This window comes from Myxocyprinus asiaticus, chromosome 41, assembly GCF_019703515.2.
Source record: "Myxocyprinus asiaticus isolate MX2 ecotype Aquarium Trade chromosome 41, UBuf_Myxa_2, whole genome shotgun sequence".
In the NCBI taxonomy this organism is placed as follows: Eukaryota; Metazoa; Chordata; class Actinopteri; order Cypriniformes; family Catostomidae; genus Myxocyprinus; species Myxocyprinus asiaticus.
The window spans coordinates 5,540,915-5,565,217 of NC_059384.1; the positions used below are offsets into that span (position 1 = coordinate 5,540,915).

The window sequence follows — 24,303 nt, forward strand, 5'->3', positions numbered from 1 at the left end:
AAGTATGTTTGAACGTTCGCCGGTTCCCACCTCCTTCTTCCCTGAACTGCTAACCTTGTTACATCACCTTGTGCCACCAAAACAGCACCAACCCGCATCTCAGAATAGCATTCTGAGATGCTGTTCTTCTCACCACAATTGTACAGAGCGGTTATCTGAGTTACCGTAGACTTTGTCAGTTCGAACCAGTCTGGCCATTCTCTGTTGACCTCTCTCATCAACAAAGCGTTTCTAGGGCCTGGGTAGCTCAGCAAGTATTGACGCTGACTACCACCCCTGGAGTCGCGAGTTCGAATCCAGGGCGTGCTGAGTGAAACCAGCCAGGTCTCCTAAGCAACCAAATTGGCCCGGTTGCTAGGGAGGGTAGAGCCACATGGAGTAACCTCCTTGTGCTCACTATAATATGTGGTTCTTGCTCTCGGTGGGGCACGTGGTGAGTTGTGCGTGGATGCCGCGGAGAATAGCGTGGGACTCCACACGCGCTACGTCTCTGTGGTAACGTGCTCAACAAGCCACGTGATATGATGCAAGGATTGACGGTCTCAGACGTGGAGGCGAGTCACTATGCCACCATGAGGACTTAGAGAGCACATTGGGAATTGGGCATACCAAATTGGGGTATTGCCCCGCCCCCCCCCCCCCCAAAAAAAAACAAAAAAAAAAAACAAGGCGTTTCCATCTGCAGAACTGCCGCTCACTGGATGTTTTTTGTTTTTGGCACCATTCGGAGAAAATTCTAGAGACTGTTGTGCATGAATCTTAGGATATCAGCAGTTACAGAAATACTCAAACCAGCCCATCTGGCACCAACAATCATCCATGCGATTATCTAATCAGCCAATCATGTGGCACCAGTGCATAAAATCATGCAGATATGGGTCAGGACGTTCAGTAAATATTCACATCAGAATGGGGAAAAAATGTGATCTCAGTGATTTGGACCGTGGCATGATTGTTGGTGCCAGATGGGCTGGTTTGAGTATTTCTGCAACTGCTGATCTCCTGGGATTTTCGCGCACAACAGTATCTAGAATTTACTCAGAATGGTGCTAAAAACAAAAAACATCCAGTGAGCTGCAGTTCTGTGGATGGAAACGCCTTGTTGATGAGAGAGGTCAACAGAGAATGGCCAGACTGGTTCGAACTGACAACGTTTTCGGTAACTCAGATAACTGCTCTGTACAATTGTGGTGTGAAGAATAGCATCTCAGAATGCTATTCTGAGATGTGGGTTGGTGCTGTTTTGGTGGCACAAGGGGGACCTACACAATATTAGGCAGGTGGTTTTAATGTTGTGGCTGATCGGTGTATATCTACAGTGCAAAAAATACAGCGTGACAGATACCTGAACGAATTACTTTCATGAGCCGGTTCATTTAAATCTACATTGCGAAACATAAAATGGGACCAGCATAGCCAGATTCCCAAACGAATTACTATTATGAGCTGGTTCATTTGAATATACAATGCAAAACATACAGTACAGTGTGACCAGGGTAGTCCAATTACTGAACGAATTACTCTCATGAGTCGGATCTTTTAAATCTACATTGTAAAACATACAGCTTGACCAGTGTTGCCCGATTCCCAAAGGAATAACTCTTAAAGAGTCGGTTCTTTTAAATCTGAATAACCAGCCAAACCTTGATCCCTTTGCTACAAACCTATAGAGCAATACTGACGCTTTGGCCCCCATTTAAGACCACTAGGAACTTTTATTTTGTAAGACAGGAGAGCAAGATTGACAAAACGAAGGAGCGGGAGAAAGACGTGACACATTCCTGGTGAACGGTGTGTGCGGGTTCACTGCACGTCTGTTTTTAAAAAACTTCAGCAACCAGTTTTTCTATTAAACTGCCTTGCACTGTCAACCAGCTTGGGAATCTGAGCTGGCCTAGTCATGCAGAAATTTTCTGACTAACAATTATATCAGAAACAAGATCTTGGATTACGATCCCACGAGAGCAGTGTGGTGGGCGTTCGCTCCAATTATTACTGGCCATTCACAACTCTCCACCCTGCTCTCTGTTTTTAGCAATTGTCAGTTATGCTATCCCTGGTGTAAACTTGCATAACCCGGAACTGAGTGGCCAATCTTGCAGCAGCGTTATGAGATGACAGGCTTGCACGCTTTCTCTCTGTCTCTTTCTTTTTACTCTTTGCCCATGTCTCCACTTCAGTAGAGCTGCTAGGAAGCAGTCATTTGTTTCTCAGGAAGACACAGTGACAAATCAGTGGAACTAGTTTTTGTCTGCAACCTTCAGCGGCTGAGGGTCCTCATGTGTGGACATCTTTTGCTTGTGGTATCCTATGGGGAATACGTTCAGATAGAATCAGCATTAATAAAAAGTCTTCACACTAAGGACGATGAAATATTTGTGTTTGGAGATGATTTGAGGTTGTTGTGTATGTTCTTGTTCAACACTCCGAAATATGTGAAAATCAAACCATTGTACAGTATGTTAACAAATGGAGAATTCATCCAAATGGTATAAATTGTGGCATCATTTACAGTACTCATCCACATGTTATTCCAAAACTGTAACTTCTTTTCTTCCGTGGTACATAGAAGGAGACGTTAGGCAGAATGTTCAGACTGAGAGACTGAGTTACAATTCACCAAAAAGAGCATTGTCAGCAAAATTTCAAAATTTCACCTCTTGTGCTACATGGAAGACAGAACGTCATACTTTATATATGGAATGACATGAAGTTGAGGAAACTATTCATTTACTTGAAAATAGTGAAAAATCTTGAACAAAAACATCACAAGATTTAGTAATTTTTTTGTCTCAAATTGAGTCATCTACTGCAATGGTTGATTTGTTAGTCTTTAAAAGCTTGAGTTCTTTTGGCATGTACACATTAAGAACAATTCTGCCCTACAGAGGTGCAACGCAGTAACTACGCCAGCACTTAAACAGAGAAAAATGGCTTTTACTTTTATTGTAGTGTGGATTTTGCAGTTACTGTACAGTAAGTCTCTGATTCAAAATGGCAGATCATAGTCTAAGAGACTCGATTTCTGTCATAAAACAATAAAGGTGATGTTGTGGGTGATTAACAGGCCGTTGCTAAGGTGTTCTGAGTGGTTTTTAGCATGTTGCTGTGAGGTTACTAGGGTGTTCTGGGTGGTTTGTGGGGTTTTGCTAGGTGGTTGCTTATAGGCCCAAATGCTATTTATGATACCTTTTTGTCAGTGATTTTGATAGTGTGTGCATTTTCAAAGTGTAGTATCCTCTCAAATGGAACACTAACTTTTTCAGCTCACGGAAGTGATCTTTCACTTGCACATGATGTGTTTCCACTAGCTTTAGCATGTTAGCCAGCACTTTCGTACTCATTCACACAGCGTGGAGTGATGGTAAAGCATTCAAACCACATTTGTAAGGTGCTGCCTTTACAGAAGTATCGCTGGTTGCCAGATTCACCATTAATTACAATTCTTTTGTCAGACTAGCATCGCTGCCCAAACCTCTTCTGGAGTAACCCCACCCCCATTTGGAGTTTCCCTGCCCTCTTTTGGTGATCTCTGCATGTAAGTATAACTGCAGGCCAGAGATCTCCAAATGGGGGTGGAATCTCCAAAAGAGGGTGGGGTTACTCAATCAGTGATGGAGTGGTGGTGGCGTAGTGGACTAAAGCACTGAACTGGTAAGCAGAAGGTTGTTGGTTCAATCCCCACAGCCACCACCATTGTGTCCTTGAGCAAGGCACTTAACTCCAGGTTGCTCCAGGGGGATTGTCCCTGTAATAAGGGCACTGTAAGTCACTTTGGATAAAAGCATCTGCCAAATGCATAAATGTAAATAAGGGGGTGTGGTTACCCCAAAAGGGGGTTGCACCAACTCTAAAAGGGGGTGTCACTTCCACTCATGGTTAAAATTAGGGAAAGGGTTAGGTAAGTGCTCCCTATAACTTTAATAGCGGTTTGGAGCTCCCGGCCCTTTTTGGAGCAATGGCTGCAGCTATATCCTTCTCGATCTCAGGGCTGCAGCATTAACCTCCGCCCCTTCCGCTACGAAAGGCAAGCTGCGTCTGTTAAAAGCATTTAATGTCCAATATTCCACACTCGTTTACATTACATTTTCAGTGTGAACAGCTATTCTCACTACTTACAATACAAAAGTGGAGAATAGTGTAGAAGTGTGCGATTTAGGACTTACTGGGGGAATAAACTAAGATTTTATTTTTATCAAAATAAAATGACTCGTTTCAGTTTTAATGCTATGCATTGCAATACTGTGGTTTTAAAATTGACGTCAAATCTCATGCTAGTGTGTGTGGAGTCTGGGGGAGGAGATCAACACTCAGCTGTGACAAAGTTTCAAGTGAGGCTGCTCCTTTTGTCCTTCACACTCGGAGGAGCCTGAAGAACTCCTCGTCTTCATGCTTCATTCCCCTGCCTGACTTCCAGAGCCGGCCTCCCTTGACTGAGCCACAAACACACAGCCGCTCACCTCATTATAAACGCGCATAGCACACCTTCCACTAAGACCAAATGTCTGTTGTATTAGATCAACACGGTTACGCAATTCCAATATACAAAATAATATTACAAATGCAGAAACAGGCAGTGCCAATTTTCATCATTAGTCAGATATGTTCATTGACATTTAATTTGTGTTTGTGTCTTAAACCAATTAAAATTGTGAATTTACACATTGAGTGCTGTGCCATTAGTATTGTTAATGCTATATTGTTATACAGCTGATAGTGATTTTTGCATTACGCATTTTGTCATGTATACTTGCATGACACTTGTATACCTGCTGTAGCTTGATTATAACTGCACATGTAAACATACTGACTAGGGCTGTTGATTTAATGCTTATTTTAGTGCGATTAACTACATGTAAAAATAACGTGTTAAAAGAATGAATACAATCATGCCTCCGACCTGTGCGTAAATTCTATTATATGGAATGTTCCTACCATTGGAGCAATTTAATTGATGTACCACCTTGATGCAGTAGGGGGCAGTCAGCGCTTCAGCTGTACAGGCAACACTCCTTGTTGCACTCTCACCCTGCATTCCAAATGGGATAAATCAGCCTCCGAAGGGCACTTCAAAGGATGAGCAATCGTGATTGCCATGCTGTGAGATCGCTTCAAACAGATTTTCCAATAAAAATGGCTTAAAAGGTGAGTTCTGAATAAATATTATTTTTGAGCCCCACACCTGTCAGCCCTCCAAAGCTCTCACAGTGGATGGTAAAATCTTCGAAGGGAACAGGGCATAGGGATGATCACTTCTGAATGGAATGCATCAGATGACAGGCCGAGCACAACAGAATACAGGGATATTGAGACAAGTTTTTCAATGTGTTAAACTTAGTTTAACTTAACATAGCATCCTAAAAACACAGCATCTGATGCACAAGCACACAGACCAATGATATAAAAAAGAACAGAGGGAAGTAGGCCAATAATAGCATCATGTTCAATTATATGGAAATAAAACAAACAATATTTTCAATTTTAAAGCCACATTTTATGTTGTACTAAAGCTTTTTTTTGTCTGTTGACACAATATTATGTAATTTATTTATATTATGTGAATTATAGTATTTATCAGGACTATATATTGTATTTATAATTATGTTAATTATTCTATATAAATACCTTTATTTGAGGGCACATCTCAATGAATGTTGGTATGCGATTAATTCGATGAATTAATCGGCACATCATGTAATTAATTCGATTAAAATTTTTTATCGATTGACAGCCCAAGTACTGACTGATATAAATTGGTTCTCAAATGTCAAATAACCACGACGTGTCAATTCTGAATTATAAATTACTATTTCATATTAGATGCGGAATAGAGAATGAGATTTGTACGGAGCCCCTTAATGGACATGTCAGGAATTTTTTACTGAAATAGTTTTGCGTTCCTTCTAAATACATTTACCACGGTTTTACTACAGTAACCATATTTTAACCATGACATTCACAGTGAAACCATAGTGATAATACAAGAAAACGAAAACTATTATTATGTTTTTACTACAGTAATATTGTAGACTGTGGTAACCATACTTTTTGGTGGGAATATATATATATATATATATATATATATATATATATATATATATATATATATATATATATATATATATATATTATAGTAATATTGTAGTAACTATGAAAAGTATGTTAAGTAACCATGTTTTTTGGCAGGAACCATGGTTTTGATACAGCATACAGAATCCATATAGTAACCATAGTTTTACTATAGATTAACCATGGTAATTCTTGTGGTTACTATGGTTTTACTACAAATACCATGGTATTTGTATTATGATTTTTATTACCATAATTTTCATTTTCCTGTATTATTATTTTGGTTTTATTATGAATATCATGGTTAAATGTGCTTACTATAGTAAAACCATGGTAAATTTATTGTGAGGACACACAAAACTATTTCAGAAAAAAAAAAAAAAAGCCCTGTCCTCTAAGGGGCTCTGTATATTTGAAAGCTGCAGCATAGAGGGAGATTTTCTGTGAATAATGACTTCAATTTCTGTATGTTTTCTCACACGAAGCACGAATCGTATGGCTTAAGAAGACCTGAAATATAGCACACAAGTCGTATGGACTACTTTTAGGGTGCTTTTTTGTCCTTATTGGAGCATGAAAGCCGTAGTCCCTATGAGTTGCCGTGTGTTCCATGGAAAACATAATAACATATAGATTTGGAATGAAAAGGTGAGTAAATTACGATAAACGTTTTATTTTGGTTGAACTATTCCTTTAATTTACATTCCTTTATTAATAGTTAGGTGTTGGGGTGATTATTTTGCTACTGTACAATGTCACATCTTATGAAAGTGACCATTATTCATATTCATATATCTGTGCATCACAATTAATCACCTTAATATAATCAAGCCTTAACCTGAATGCCTTTGGGACCCATTGTTGTGATACAATACTTACAAATAGTTGTGTGTGTGTGTGTGTGTGTGTGTGTGTGTGTGTATGTGTGTGTGTGTGTGTGTGTGTGTGTTTGTGGGGTGCTGAAGAGCCCATACCTGGAGGGCTTTCATTTTCTGGATGTTCTGGTTGGAGAGGGCCTGGAAGTGGGCCAGCTCTGCCTGGCTGTAGACGCTGCGGTGTTTGAAGTATTTTAGCATGGCTTTGTGCATCCTCTTCTGCAACAAAGAAAGCTGGGGAGGAAATAAAAGAGGGAGAGAGAGAGAGAAAGAAAGGGGGGATCGGTAAGGCAGGAGAGGAAATTAATGGCAGTGTTCAAGAAGAATGATGGAGGGGAATAGAGAAAGCAGTCAATAGCCCATTCTGCAGTACACGGAGCTGACAGGAATTTCACAGTCTCTTGCTCTCCCTGCCCACTCATGTGCACTGGGCGGAAACCAGTCACATCTGGCTGCCAGGATGGGGGGTTAATTTTCTCTAAATGCTTCAGCAGTTTTGTTCTAGCTCAGGCAAACTCGGTGACTGCAAAGCTGATGAGTAAAATATTTCGACTTCACTCACTTTAACTTTTTACCAATCCCCTCAAGACATATTTTACACATACACAAAGAGTCATGAACCCCCCGCCGCATCGAGAAATTATTCTGAGTACACTGGAAAAAAGGGAAAATGCAGAGAGAGTATGTGTTTGTGTGTGAGAGAGAGAGATTAGAGGAGAAAGAGAGAGGGAAAGGAGTGAGAAAGAAAGCATGCTGTTCTCTTTATTATTTGAGCAGTTTTCAAAAAAAAAAAGAAAGAATTGGATTGGGGGGGGGTTGCAATTCGGAGGGATGTCGTCGCTGGTTGCGCCCCATCTCTCCTCTCTTCCTTTAAGCTTATCATTGCTTGGCAATGTGCTTTTCGAAGCATGAAAAAACTAAAGCGAATTAGCTTAGCCAATAACTGAGTGAGTACAAAAAAGGTCCTTTATGGAGCCGTGTCAAAACCTTCCATATTAATGCAACAAATAAAACGATAGTTAAGAATATACAGAAATGTGCATGACCTGCTGACAAAAAACAAAACAGAAAGAACAACTTACATCAGCCTGAGCTCGTATGCTGGTTTTAGCTGGTCTCCCAGCCTGGTTAGCTGATTTTAGTGAGGTTTTGAGCACTTTATGCCAGCTAGACCCGATTAAACCAGCTGAAGACCAGCAAACCATATATATTTATTTTGTTTATATCTGATCTTGTGTTCAAGTTTGACAGATGTCGTTTGGTGAACGTCCAGATTGTTTAAAATGCACTCATATGTCTTTCTAGTAGGTCTTAGGTGGTACTATTACAAACCTGGCACCAACCTTTTTGTTTACAAGCATAAAACTCATCTGGAAAGTTCAAGCAGAGCCGTTTCAGCAATTAGGCCCATGGTTTGTACATTTAACTACAGCAAGGGGGAGCTCTAGCTCTCTCATTCAGACTAAACTGGCAAAGTCAAATACTAAATGGCTATGTTTGTCAGTTATATATGATAACTGGGTCAATTTTGTTTTTGTTTTTTTGTTTTTTGTCTGGATCTATTAAGTTGTTCAAAAATACCTTAAAAATGCAGTTCAAACAAAACAATTACTTGATTACACCTCTACTATAATTAAAAGGATTTCAATTACTGAGTTCAAAGTCATTTATTTTTTCTGGGGCTTACAGTTAAAAATGTCATGTGGTGTAACCGTCCGGAGAAAAACGTAAAGTCTCACTAAAAGCTTAAATTCCTGAAAAAAATAAATGTTTGTATGAGTAGTGCAGAATAATCTTTTATTTTAATTTCTTTAAAAAATAAGCAGTGAAACAATTTTGTTTAAAAATATTGTTCATATCTGAAAAATGTTGTCTACCAATAATGTAGGCTGCCATTTTGTTGTCATGTAAGAAAAAAATAAAATAAATAAAGGACCCTTTTAGACTGTCGTGAATGTGTGTGAAATAAAAACAAAAACAAAAACAAACAAAAAAAATCTGATATTTAGACTTTTTTTTTATGACAAGGAACCTTTTGTACAAGTCATATGTAGAATTCATGGTATTTGTAAAAAAAATAAAAATAATAAAAATAAAAAAATATATGTTTAAAAACTTTTTTGAAATGAAATTATTAAGTTGTGTACACTCATGTATTCAAGGTGCAAGGAAATCATTTTAATACCATTTATTGATGGTTGCACCACGTGACATTTTGAAAATCACAGATTTTTTTGTTTTGAAGAAAATGCATAAAATCCTATAAATGTATGAAACCAACACAGACAAATGTTAAATTTAATCGAACTTCGAATGTATGTTTTAAACTAGATTTTTAAAAGACTTCTCATATTTATCAGGACAACCTTATTTGTGAACAACCCAACTTGTATTAAAAACCTGAATTTGATGTTGGTGCCATTGTTGTAGTGTCCATTATAGCAGTTTGTTTTGTTGCATGACAAAAAACATCTGTAGTAATTTAAGATATAATCAACTGATACAAATGCACCACAAATAAGTTTGAATTTGTCAGCATAATTGTAGGAGGCCACATAAATCCTGCTTTGGTAAAAGCTTAAAAAAAATCTCTTCTTGTCCAGATACACTATATTGCCAAAAGTATTCACTCACCCATCCAAATAATTGAATTCAGGTGTTTCAATCACTTCCATGGCCACAGGTGTATAAAATGAAGCACCTAGGCATGCAGACTGCTTCTACAAACATTTGTGAAAGAATGGGCCGCTCTCAGGAGCTCAGTGAAACCCAGCGTGGTACTGTAATAGGATGCCACCTGTACGACAAGTCCAGTCGTGAAATTTCCTCGCTACTAAATATTCCACAGTCAACTGTCAGTGGTATTATAACAAAGTGGAAGCGATTGGGAATGACAGCAACTCAGCCACGAAGTGGTAGGCCACGTAAAATGACAGAGCGGGGTCAGCGGATGCTGAGGCACAACTTTCTGCAGAGTCAATCGCTACAGACCTCCAAAGTTCATGTGGCCTTCAGATTAGCTCAAGAACAGTGCGTAGAGAGCTTCATGGAATGGGTTTCCATGGCCGAGCAGCTGCATCCAAGCCATACATCACCAAGTGCAATGCAAAGCGTCGGATGCAGTGGTGTAAAGCACGCCGCCACTGGACTATAGAGCAGTGGAGACGCGTTCTCTGGAGTGACGAATCACGCTTCTCCATCTGGCAATCTGATGGACGAGTCTGGGTTTGGCGGTTGCCAGGAGAATGGTACTTGTCTGACTGCATTGTGCCAACTGTGAAGTTTGGTGGAGGGGGATTATGGTGTGGGGTTGTTTTTCAGGAGCTGGGCTTGGCCCCTTAGTTCCAGTGAAAGGAACTCTGAATGCTTCAGCATACCAAGAGATTTTGGACAATTCCATGCTCCCAACTTTGTGGGAACAGTTTGGGGATGGCCCCTTCCTGTTCCAACATGACTGCGCACCAGTGCACAAAGCAAGGTCCATAAAGACATGGATGAGCGAGTTTGGTGTGGAAGAACTTGACTGGCCTGCACAGAGTCCTGACCTCAACCCGATAGAGCACCTTTGGGATGAATTAGAGCGAAGACTGCGAGCCAGGCCTTCTCGTCCAACATCAGTGTCTGACCTCACAAATGCGCTTCTGGAAGAATGGTCAAAAATTCCCATAAACACACTCCTAAACCTTGTGGAAAGCCTTCCCAGAAGAGTTGAAGTTGTTATAGCTGCAAAGGGTGGGCCGACGTCATATTAAACCCTATGGATTAAGAATGGGATGTCACTTAAGTTCATATGCGTCTAAAGGCAGATGAGCGAATACTTTTGGCAATATAGTGTATATATATATAAACCTGTCACCACCAGTACACAAATGCTGATAATCAAACCTATAGAATATTAAAATGATTGAAAATGATTTTATTGTATAACCCAGTAAATAATTAATAGGAATAACTGCCTTAATTTGAACTGTTTTAAAAAGTTATCATTGGCTCAGTGCCGTTATGCTATGACTGAGAAGTAAACAGGTCAGTTAAGTAAGATGTGTCCAAAGAAACAACAAAATTGTTTTCATAATTACCAAAATCATTCCGCAATGCCAAATTAATCTAATCACATCAGTATAAACCACATAAACATCGCTGTAAAACACCTTATGGAAGGTAGGCTATAAGTCTCATAATCTATTTCTCATAATGTCATGGTTTCGTATGGAACAAGCATTTAAACATTCTGAAAAATACATATTTTTAATTCAGACAACTCCTAATAGACCATTATGATGACTCTTAACATACTCTCCATAGAGTAAAAAATTATTGTTAAAATGTTAATCTGTCATAGGAATCCAAATTTAATTGAGTGCAGCATGGCCTTCGCCTCCATACAGATATGTATGGAACTTTAAGAAGAGCTCGTGAAATGCTATGAGATATGAGACTTCATTCACTGTGAAGGAGAGAAAGCCCAACCTCCAGTTTGAAAATAAACAACAAACTGTAAAAGGCTGAATACTGAGTAAAAGAAAATCAGGCTTTGATCACGAGCGTGGAGAATCCCGTCCACAGGATTTGCCTTTTGCATGCATTTCTCACTTGATAACATTCATGTAGTTAGATGAGGAGTTGTACGAGTATTAGTCTTTTGGGGAACAAACAATATGTCTTGCTCTTCAGGAGAGTTTTACCATCAGCAGTAGAATAATAAATCATATTAAAAAGACTTCTGGCAAAAAAACAAAAAAACTATATTCCTAAAGTGACAGATTATGTGTAGATCAGAAGTTAAACCAGTAATAATCCCAATGGTAATGTAACAGTAACAATCTGTGGACTAATGTCATGTATGAAAGACACAAAGCTTTAAAGTTGAAGTGTGCAATTTTTCAATGTTAAAATACTTTTTTCTATCCCATCTTAATATGATCCGGAGCCCATAGAGGGTGTGAATGGAAGTTATTTTTAGAAATAGATGTGTTTATGCAATACCTTTATTCATCCCTTATGTAAATGACCATGGTTTTACTACAGCTACCATAGTTGAACTGTTGTATTTGTAGTAAAACCATAATAACCACGAAATTGTCCATAGTTTTACTACTACAGTAACCATATTTTAACCATGATATTCATAATAAAACCACAGTAATAGGCTATTTCAGGAAAACCAAAACTTTGGAAAGAAAAATCGTAATCACTCTGCAAAATAAATAAATAAATAAACAAAAACATGGTTACTACAGATGTACTATTAAAATCTATGGTAAATTCTGCGGTCACAATAGTTTTAAAAGAAATACCATAGTTCAACTTTCATTACTGTGGTAAAACCATGATTAGGGATGGAAAAAGATATTGCGTGGGAACCCCAAAATAACTGCAAGGGATCGCAAAACTATTGAGAAGGAATGCACACTACTGTGAAGCAAGGCAATGCTTTTTGTGTGAGAAGGCAAAACAATTGCAAGGGAATGCAAAATGCATTGCAAAGGAGCACAAAACAGAGTGCAATGAAATGCAAACTATTGAGAGGGAAAGCAATGTATTGCAAGGGAATGCAAAACATATTGCAAAGGAACACAAAATATTGAGAAAAAACGCAAAGCTTTTTGTTAGGGAATGCAAAACATTGCAAGAGAACACAAAACTTATTGCGAGGGAGGGCAAACCATTAAGAAGGAATGCAAAGCTTTTTGAGAGGGAATGCAAAACTACAATATTGCGAGGGAACGCAAACTATTGCGAGGAAACGCAAAATGTATTGTGAAGGAATGCAAAACTTATTGCGAAGAAACACAAACTATTAGAGAAAATGAAAAGCTTTTTTGTGAGAACGCAAAACACATTGCGAGGAAATGCAAAACAGATTGGGAGGGAACGCACTACTTATTGCGAGGGAACAAACTATTGAGAGGAAACACAACGCTTTTTAAGGGGGAACACAAAACTATTGCGAGGGAATACAAACTATTGTGAAGGAAGCCAAAGCTTCTTGCGCGAGAACGCAAAACAATTGCGAGGAAATGCAAAACTATTGCGAGGGAACATAAAATGCATTCATTATGTGAAAGCAAACTATTGTAAGGGAACGTAAACTTTTGAGAGGGAATGCAAAACTTTTGCAAGGTACCGTAAACTATTGCAAGGGAACACAAAACTTATTCAGAGGGAACGCAAACTATTCAAATGCAATGCAAATCTTTTTGTAAGGGAACGCAAAACTATTGAGGGAATGCCAACTATTTCAGAAAATTAATTCTCTCCCTGTCGTCTCAGAGGCTCTGTAATATGACAACTAGAAGTAAGCCATTAATAGCTTGATTTACCAGAAAAGTGTAAACACTGTGGCTCTGTGGCACTATCAAAATTGCCTGTTTGTTTGAATGTCCTGACCAGACCTTCACAGCAGCATTAGCTCAATCAATGGTATGAGTTTGGGACGGGACTATACATTTGTCTGACCTACGGAAGATGGGGGAGTGTTCGCAAAAAATATTTTTAAAAAAAAAATATATATATATATATATATATGTGTGTATTTTTAAAAAAATTTTTTGCAATTCCGTTTGGTGCAAAAACAACACGCTTCAACTTTAACCTCCCATGGTAAACATTGACACCGAAAAAACTTTGCTTGATTAGCATTTTTTGCAAAATATGTTATACAGCAGGGCTCTTCAGCTACTTTCATGCAGGGGCCAGATTATCCAGATGAAAAACAAATTCAGTATTCATTTTAGCTAAAGTAAAATTTTACTTTAAAAAACCAAAACATTTAATACTGTGCATTATTCATATAAAAATAGTCACAGGGTAAACTGTATATTGAATTATAATTTTTAAGGTCTGGCTGTAAATTCCTTCATAAGATCTGGCTGAAAAACAAACATGACTTATACTCTTAACTAACAAATAATTTTTGATAAACTTAACTATAAAAAAAATAAAAAAAAATACAAACATAATATAATTTTAATAATTTAGGGCTATTGTTTACAGAATATGAAAACTGAGGAGCAACATTTAGATCTGCTAAAGCCCTCTCACATTACACCGTGTAACACATGTTTTTTGTGTGTGTGTTTTTTTTTTTTTTTTGGTTCCTGGGTAGCCAGTGTTATTTACTAATTGCTTATGCCTCAAAAGTATAGAAAATGGCTATTATTCCCCACAAACTTTGCTTTTGTGACCAGAACTGTGATATTTTGGAATTTACCTATTTTCCAGAACATTCCAGATAGATTCAGTGCTGAGTAAATTTGAAGTAACTTCTAGAATGTTCTAGAACTTTCCAGTAATATAAACAGTAGTATAAATACTGGGGCCTTAAGCCCACCAGTTCAGTTTAGTTCCAGCTGCCTAAGTGGATACATATCAAGACCTTGCTGGACGCCTTGAAGTATGATGAGTACAGCTGAGAGGTCAATGGTGGCATTCCTGATGGGTCTCCAAGGCGGTTTTACCAACTTTCCCTGCTATCTTTGCCTTTGGGACAGCAGGGAAACCAAGGCACACTACCACAGGCGGGACTGGCCACAGCGGACCAAGTGGGAGCCACTGGTGGACCCCCAGAAGGTGCTGATGCCACCACTGCACATCAAATTGGGCCTTATGAAACAATTTGTCAGAGCTCTAGATAAGGAGTCGGCAGCCTTCAAGTACCTTCAAGACTTCTTCCCTAAGCTCTCTGAGGCAAAGGTCAAAGCCGGTGTCTTCATCGAACCACAGATAAAGAAGATCCTGGAGTGCAATGAATTCCCCAAGAAGCTCACTAGTAAGGAGAAAGCGGCTTGCAACAGCTTTTTTGCAGTAGTTCAGGGCTTCCTGGGCAATCACAAGGCCGAAAACTATGTGGAGCTGGTTGAGACTCTGGTGAAGAACTACGGCACAATGGGCTGCAGAATGTCCCTCAGAGTTCATATCCTTGATGCTCATCTTGATAAATTCAAGGAGAACATGGAAGCGTACTCGGAGGAGCAAGGTGAGCGCTTCCATCAGGATATACTGGACTTTTGAATGCCGCTACCAAGGACAGTATAACGAGAACATGATGGGAGACTACATTTGGGGGCTGATTCATGAAAGTGATTTACAGTATAATCATAAATCTCAAAAAACTAATAATTTGTAGTCATTTTTTTATTACTTTAGTATAAATACATGTTAATTTGGATTCATATGTTGTTTTTTTCTGACTTTATGTGAACGCAAAGACACAAATGCGTCCGGTTTCTCATTGGAAATAGGTACATTTCAAAATATCACTGTCCTGTTCACAAAAGCAAAGTTTGTGGGGAATAATAGCCATTTTCTATACTTTTGAGGCATAAGCAATTAGGAAATAACACTTACTACCCAGGAACAAAAATTGTGTTACATAGTGTTATCAACCCACATATGAAAACAATGGTCATAAAGAAATGTCATGTTTACTTAAGAATGCATTTAAATGTAATTTTCTTTTCCTTTTTTTTTTTCTTTTTTTAAAGCAAATTGAATGTCTAATAAAAAAAAATGTAATGTCTGTTCTTCCATTTTCCCTATAAACTATCATCCTATTCAGTAAGGAAAAAATTGTCCTGCAAATATTTTTACACACTGGCAGGAGCCGGATTTTTGTGTAGATAATCATTGGCAAAAGAAGAACAAACTGAGTTGATGCTGTTCATGATTGATAGGCCTGACTCACAGCTGAATAGAACCAAATATAATCAAGATATTTGCACGTTCAGTGTCACATTATCACTTTTTCACGAGCCCTACAGACCCTGAACTTATGAGACACGCCTATTCGTCACTTCAAGAATAATGAATAAAAGCAAACTTTTCAGCGCATTTTCGTTGAACGGTCGGTTTTCAAAATCTATTTCTCTTTTGTTGCCTAGGATATGCATATGTGCTGACAGCATTTCTGTACCAAACTCCACACAACTAAGCAATCTATATTAATACATTTGATTGAAAAAGACGCGATCAAATGCTCACATAAAAGGTGCGATCCATATTTAGCAAAGCAGTGTAAATAAACTATCACCAGAAAAGCTTAAACACGCGCTTCGGTCTGGACAACTGATGACGGCTGAATGCTGTTGCATGCGCCATTGTGCATTGTTAAACTCACCGCTGATTGCTGTGGCTTGCACCTACGAACGCTTAGTTTTGCACAGAGAGTGCTCTGGTATTTCAGATGGCGAGGCATTTTTATCAAAAAACAGTCAGAGGGCCAGACAATGATGATTGGCATGCTGGATTTGGCCTGTGGGCCGCCAGTTGACTAGCCCTGTTATACAGTATATGCCATCCTCACCAAAACGCACAAACATTCTGTTTGCCGAGGAATAATGCACGGCACTGTATAGGTAAACAGTGCACTAGCACAGACTAGCTTTGATGAATACCAGCAAAACCACCCATTCTTTAGTGATGGACATACATGTCATATTAGCATTTTGCTGAACGTTCTAGAGATATACGCTGGATCTTGCAAGTGTTTGCATCTGCTACGCTCCTGTTTTCTCTCCCTGCCACGCGAGATGGAATAAACATGCATGCATGCCAGAGCAATGCTGTCATGAAGCTTATCTCATCATGATCAGATTACTGCAGTGGCCTCCTCGCTTACTGCCCAACTAAAATCGACCACCTATGACAGCCTGCGCGAGTGGAGCATGCTCGGGTACGCCAGTCCACCGCAAACCCTCTCTCTCATCGCTATTTTGTATGCCTGCTGTCTATCTCTGATCACAAAGATATACATGGTTGTATCATGCACACATGCAGAAAATAGCCTTGATATACAGTATATGGGTGTTTCTTTAATATGGGCACTTTTAGACTTTAAAGAAAATAAACTCTCTTAAAACACACTTTTCACACTCTCGCTAGTTTATTTACAGTACATTGTCCTCTAACAATATCCAAGTGTATTTGCATGCATCACAGGAGAATTCTGACATTTAAAAAAAAAAAAGAAAAATTAAATAATATTTTTTTATTTTTTTACTAAAATGTCATTTCCATCACATCTCAGACTTTGTGTTGTGTTTAATAGCATTCTGTGGTTCTGTTTAAGCATTTCTTTTTTTTTTATATATAAAAAGGGCCAAATTCTTTGTCTTGTTAAAGGAATATTCTGGGTTCAATACAAGTTAAGCTTAATCGACAGCATTTGTGGCATAATGTTGATGACCAATGTTGATTGACTCATCAGTCCTTTTCTTTAAAAAAAAAAAAGAAAAAGGAAAAATCTAGTACATTGAGGCACTTTTTGGAGGGTTTAAAAGTGGAAATGTGAAGCATATAATTTTATAAATGCACTTGCATTAATTCTGCTGTTAAAACTCATGTATTATTTGAGCTGTAAAGTTGTTTATATGATAATTTTTACAGTCATTTTAGGGTTTTAGGGTTTGTTGACATTACATTGGCATGGCAACAAAGTTGTAAAATTGGATATAACTTTACATAGTAAGGTTTGTAAGTGATTTTATCACTCTAAAATCATGTTAACATGCATATTGTTTATGAATTGTGGCTATACTTTTGAAATTGAATTTGGCCCCATTGACTTGCATTGTAAGTGCTTCACTGTAACCCAGATTTTTACTTTTTTTAAAGAAAAGGAGGGGCAAGTCAAAATACATTTTTGTGGTAATCAATATTATGCCACAAATGTTGTTGATTGAGCTTAACTTGTATTGAGCCTGGAATATTCCTTTAAGACTAATTTCATAGCTAGCATTTTATGTATCCTAAATAGAGGTTTTTTCACAATTGTTGCATAATTCAACAAAATTAGAACTTGACTGGAAATGAACAACAAAAATATTCTCAAGGTGAACCTTGATTTGTCATTATTTTCTCTCAAATTGCTCTCACTGACATTTTGTCTCCTTGGTTACCAAGTACACTAATATTTGATAACGTATTCATCAAATCAAGTGTACCAACAGTGTACATTATGTCTATGCATCACATGAGATTTATGTCATTTTTTTCTGAAAGTCATGCAAATTCCCACCGCAGTATCATTTCCAGCACATCTCAAATTCTGTATTGTGTTTAATAGAATTATGTGGTGGAAATGATGGTGATGAAAATTTGAAAACATTTTTTAAATAAAATTGCTAACTTTGTCTTTTTAAAGCTGATTTCAAAGATAACACTATTTTCCTGAATACACAATAATATTTTCACACTTTTTACATAATTTGGCAAAATTACAGCTTGATTGGAAATGATGCCCATTAAAATATTCTGCTCCCAAGTGATATTTACCTTGATTTTCCTTTGTTTTCTTCGATCATCATTTTTCTCATAATTCACCTCACGCATGCTCTTCACTGACACTTTTGTCCAATTTGTTAACAAGCACACTAACTTTTGAAAAAACTTTATTAGGGGCAAAATTGTTTGATGTAATGCAAATGACGTTAAAACTGAGGGACAGTCATAATTTGTATAAAAATTCAGATAAATCATTTTCACACAATAAATCTTGAAATGGTTTATGATTATTTCAGTCTTTGTTTAGATTGCCATAGTTTTAAGATGGATTTTCATATTTTAAGATTGAAAGTATGGGTCTGGGACAGGGGTAAAACAAATGTCAACTTCAAATAACTTAAAGCAAAAAAGTTTAAATCTGTTAGTTTTAATATCATAAAACCCCTGAGACATGAAAGTGACCATAATTGAAGAAACGCCCATTTACACATATGTGACCATGGCGACATTTTTGCAAACCAAAATTACCTACTGTGTTACACGTTTGGTGGCTGTTTCCCGGTAAAATGTCCAGCGGGGGGCACCAAAAGCGAGTGAAATGATGTTGTAATCAGACGAGGTTTTTAAGGTGAATTTTAGATAGAGGTTTTAATGAGTAAAACACACTTCCCTAACCAAAAACTTTAACCTAAACCTAACCAATTGTGTTCCAAAAGATAAATGAGAGGTGAACAAAACAGACATCTTTACCCTAAACCAACACCTAAACCTAGACGATTGTGTTCTTGTCGCAAATGTGACATAAAAAGCACATTTTCTAAAGCAACTACGTTATTTTGTGTTGCTTCTATGACACTTTTGTCTCATGTGTCAGCTTTCGTGCTTGACTGGGCCCGAACCGAGTGCAAAGTCCAACACTCAGGTGAGCAACCGCAGAAGTTAATCACATTTGAATTAGTGTGTAAATGTAGGTGTCTGTAAAATGTATAGTTTTTCAAAAGATGCGTTAGAGTAAAAGTGTTTTTGAAATAATAAAATAGCAGTGGAACGCGAGTAACATAGCGAAAAATAAATGTTTATAAAGTAATATTCATACGCTGAATTGAATTGAATTATTAAATTGAATAAAAAGCACAATTGTTGTAGCGCCTCAAGTATTAATTTCACCAGCAAGCTGTGGTGAAACGAAGAAGGCGCCACGTAAAACTCTATTTCCAAAAAGGTTGAGAATAAGTATGTGTATGAGAGAATTATTATGTTGTGTTTTTCACAATGAGTGTTACCTGCTTGTGATCTTGGAAATAGGCTTCTGTTCTGTTTCTTTTGTCAAAAACACAAATGGCCTCTTGTCTGGCAATCATTAGCTCTTTTTGCAGCTCTATGTACTCTTGTGCTAACTCCTGATTCTCGTTTAGCGCTTTCTGTAGATTAACCTGGAACAGATTAGCACAGAATATTCCCCATTAGCCTTCATTTTGAGGTTATCGACATAGTCGCCATATTGGATTTCAGCACTGTTTATGTACTTTATAATTTATTTGATTTGAGAGTGAAAAACATGTATATTATGGTCTGTTCATCATACAAAGTGTTCGAATGCCTTCAGAAGACTTGGTAGTGTATATGATGCACGAGTCACACAATAGACTACTTTTATGACACTTTTGTGGTGCTTTATTAAGCGTTAAAGTGAGTTGCCATGTACCATGTCATTGTATTTAATTCAGCCAATGGGACATTCATTAGGCTAAATTGTTTTATTTTGTGTTCAATAGAAGAATGTCAAATAGGTTTGGAACTACATGAGGGTGAGGGTGACATGAATTTTCATTTTTGGGTGAACTATTCCTTTAACCACTACACAGAAGCCATGAAACAAAACCTCTTCACTCCGAATGCAATCTCTCTAGTAATCGTACAAATATGTAAACAAATTACAATAAATAAGTGTCTGATTTGCCTGCCTCCCATCATCTACAAAACCATCGGAGACACATGAAGAGAGAAAGAGAGTGAGGGCTGTGGAAAGAAAGAGACACAGAGAGAAGAGAATTTCTGCTCTACCTGGGAATAAGGAATAATGAAGTGTGTCTGGATAGTAAAACGAGCCAGCGCTAAACTGATGAGTTTAACCCAGCACTGAGTGGCAGTAAACATGACAAGTGCAGGCTATTGATTTAAAGCTTAATTACTGCATGCGGTTTTGACAAAACCCGTCTGATGCACCTCTGAAGTGTAAATGGGACAAATTACACTTCATTGGCCATAAGAAACTGATGGTGTCTGCACTTTGCGTCCTACTGCTTTTCTACTCACTAAATGTCTGACTTCATCAAGTAAACAAGCTACATGAGAATATAACGAGGGGATAGAAAAATCTGAATTCAGCTTGTGTGGAAAATCACAGTGGAGTGTGTCCGTAAGTGCAGGTTACATTTAAGATGTTTTGGCTGGTTGTGTACGGAATTGTGGCACTGTTTAATATCGGTACCATTGTCACAAGATTATACTGCGTGCTTTGTTGAAGTCAACATTAAATAAAAATGGAGCCTGTTTAACTTTCTTAACACAAGTTCCTGGTCTTATTGTGAACGATTCATCAGTGCACATTATTCCAAAGAATGTTTGTCTTCGTAATCTTTCATCAAAATGTAACAACTTGCTCCTCTGAAATGACTCCAACCAACTGTCAAATAACCAACCAACCAACTTTTCCCATTGGATAAAATAAAGTTCTCCTACCCCATCTACATTTTTTAAAGTGTTGAATGTCCTGTTTCACTCAAAAATATTTCAAATCACAGAAGCAAAGTGGATTTCATGTTAAATTCAATGTGTTCCTATTGCTGAACTCAGTAGCAGTTCTAGTTTGTATGGCAACCTGGGCGAAACCTGCTTCAACATGCCCCCAAAGTTGTTGACGGGGGGGTGGGGGGTGTCTGTGTGGGTGCCTCGTGCCGCCCCCCTGCAAGATGCCGCCCTGGGCAACTGCCCATATCGCCCATGCCTAAATCCACCACTGGCTGAACTGGCAGAGCATAGTGCTAGCAACAAGTTCATGAGTTCAATTCCCAGAAAATGCGCATACTGATGAAATATTTACCTTGGATGTTTTGGATAAAAGTGTTTGCCAAATTCATAAATGTTAAAGGGATAGTTCACCCAAAAATGAAAATTCTCTCATCATTTACTCATCTCATGCCATCCCAGATGTATATGACTTTCTTTCTTCTGCTGAACACGAATATTTCAGCTCTGTAGGTCCATACAATGCAAGTGAATGGTGACCAAAATTTTGAAGCTCCAAAAAGCACATAAAGGCAGCATAAAAGTAATACAGGCGACTCCAGTGGTTAAATCCATATCATCAGAAGCGATATGATAGGTGTGGGTGAGAAACAGATCAATATAAAATTTTTATATAAAATTTTTTTTACTGTAAATTCTCCTCCTTGGCCAGTGGGTAGCAATATGCATTAAGAATGCAAATCACCTAAAACAAAAGAAGAACGTGAAAGTGAAAGTGGAAATTTATAGTAAAAAAAAAAGGGCTTAAATATTGATCTGTTTTTCACCCACACATATCATATCACTTCTGATGATATGAATTTAACCACTGGAGTCATATGGATTATTTTTATGCTGCTTTTATGTGCTTTTTGAGCTTCAAAATGTTGGTACCCATTCACTATGGACATACAGAGCTGAAATATTCTTCTAAAATATTTGTTTGTTTACAGCAGAAGAAAGACAGTAATTTATATCTGGGATGGCATTAGGGTGGGTAAAGGATGAGAGAATTTTAATTTTTGGGGGAACTATCCCTTTAAGGTTTTATGAATACTTTTCTGGGCACATTGAGCCATTGCACTAATGTTGGCAATGAAAGTTCGAATCTGGCTTGCTACATTTCATGATTTCGTTCCCCCATCATTCCCTGTCCTCTTTCAAACGTGTCCCTGTTCAATTAAAAGGCTAAAAAAATATTGAAAAAATAAAATATTTTTTATGGCCCAGATTGGATTTAAAAATGTCAGATTCAAAGCGCTTTTGGCTGTTCACATGGTCATCAAATTAACAGATCTGTGTCACATGTCCGTGAAAAGATCAGATATGGGACACATTCAGCTGCGGTGTGAACATAGCCTATGACACTTTTGGCACACATGTTGACTTGCGTGCTCTTCAGGACTTGTACCCGGTCAAGTGCAATGCTCTATCAGTTGAGCACCACGCAATTTGATCACACTCGAAAAAGGTTGTAAATGTAGTTATGTAATGCAAACATTAAAATGTATTACCTTACATATACTATAGTCATGCACTATAGTAAGATAGTCATCCAGATAGGAAAAGAGCACAAAGTAAGTGTTTATAAACTGATTATTTGCAGATTTTCTTGTGATTTGTGTGAAAAGGAATAAAAGTAATTGCTGCTGTAGCGCCTCTAGTGTTTCACCAGGAAACCGCCGTGATACAACGAGGCATGTAAAAATCATTAAGCAAACGTGTAGGTATACGTGGTGATGTGGGCATGGCCGAGCTATGTCTGTGGAGAGCAAGACCGGGAGAGTAAGAGGGGTAAGGATTGACACCTGTGGGATGTCACCTCTAACAGCTGTTTTGTGTTGCAGTGAGAGCTGGAGGGGGTTAAAAAGGGCAGTCCAAATTGCTGGAGGAGAGAGAGAGAGAGAGGCGCACGAAGCTGTGTGTGTGTGTGACCGAGTGCGTTTGTTGTGCTGAAAAGCGAGACTATTGAGGTGTTTATACTGGAAAGTATTTGTGATGAGGAGGAGGGTGTGGCCGGGCCGTGATGGAGCACGGCCGGCGCTCAATCAGCTGATCAGCGGGAGAGCAATATAAATGGGCGGCCGGGAGCGACGGTTAGAGAGAGAGAGATGCACGTGGCCGCGTTGCATGTGTGTCTTTTTATGTTTGTTTTAAGTTCATTTATATCATTAAAGTTTATGTTTACTGTTCACCCGGTTCCCGCCTCCTCCTTGCCCCGACCTTTTAACTGTTACAGTTTTTTTAGTTATAGTTATTGTTAAATAAAAGACTTACGTTGGACATTTACCCGGCTCCTGCTTCCTCCTTCAGAAGAAATCTAGAGACTTGTCTCAGTATAGTAACATGAATCTATGAGACCAGTTTGCCTAAAACACATGACGCCCAAAAATAAAATCAGTTGTCCACATCCAGTATTGTGCGTCAGCATTCATAGTTCCTGTCTACATAAACATCTCATGAATGTGATGTCCCAACGTTGCCCTAACCCAAAATGTGACCTTTCAAAGGCATTTCGACGCCGTGTCTCTTTGTTGTGCCGGTTAAAAAGTGGAAACATTTCTGTTGGGCGATGAATCTTTGTGCAGCATTTATTGTTTCCTGTGAGAAGTCTAAAGAGACTCTCTGCTCTGTTGCCCTGCAGCAAGTTAATGGCAGACTGCCTCTATGAGCGAAGACTTTTAATTCGGCTCCTGTCTCGCACCAACAACTTGTTTGGAGTTTGCTGCTTCTGCGCGCATGGCGGATTAAGCCCCATTGCCTTTTCTTGTTTTGAACTAATGCATTCTTGATCACCGTTTAATGAAACTATATACCACATGGCGATTTCACATTAGATAAGCCATGTGAGACTTTCATCAGATGCCGGGGCTCTGACTGAGGCCATAATCCGAAACTCAACTCCCCCAATAAATAGCTTTTCCCTCCGAAAATGAAGTGATAATACGTGGGTTTCATGCAAAACATAACATATTATCTCTAAAACAAAATCATGAGAGCTTTTATCAAATTATTAGAGGAAACAATTGTAGAGGTGTGATACTGGATAACAGATATACTTGGTAAATTAGGGTGGTTACTAATGCAGTCCATACGCACAATCTAAAATAAATCGCATTACATTGGGCTTTTCACAGTAGCTCAGCTGGTCTCTGCTGGTTTGTTTCAATGAAAGGGTTAATTCACCCCAAAAAAAGAAAAAATTATTCTGTCATCATTTACTCACTCTCATGTAATTCTAAACCTGTATGAACTCAACGAAGTGAATTTTTGAAGAATATCCTGGCTGTTTTTTCCATATAATGAAAGTGGAAGAGCACTGGGTCTGTCAAGCTTCAAAATGAAAAAA

The 24,303-nt window shown here is 38.2% G+C and overlaps 1 protein-coding gene across 2 annotated transcripts in view; it reads right to left on the reverse strand.

The window, feature by feature from the left end:
* The window catches only part of LOC127431493 (coiled-coil domain-containing protein 178), a 48,925-nt gene that overhangs the window by 1,332 nt on the left and 23,290 nt on the right, over window positions 1-24,303 (reverse strand). Inside the window, exons 18-19 of one of the 2 annotated variants that reach the window (XM_051681927.1) lie at window positions 19,451-19,600; window positions 7,044-7,178 (exon numbers count right to left, since the gene is read on the reverse strand). In XM_051681927.1, coding sequence (XP_051537887.1) covers window positions 7,044-7,178; window positions 19,451-19,600 — 285 coding nt within the window. The remainder of the gene's footprint in view (window positions 1-7,043; window positions 7,179-19,450; window positions 19,601-24,303) is intronic. The other variant, XM_051681928.1, reaches the window with a different exon arrangement.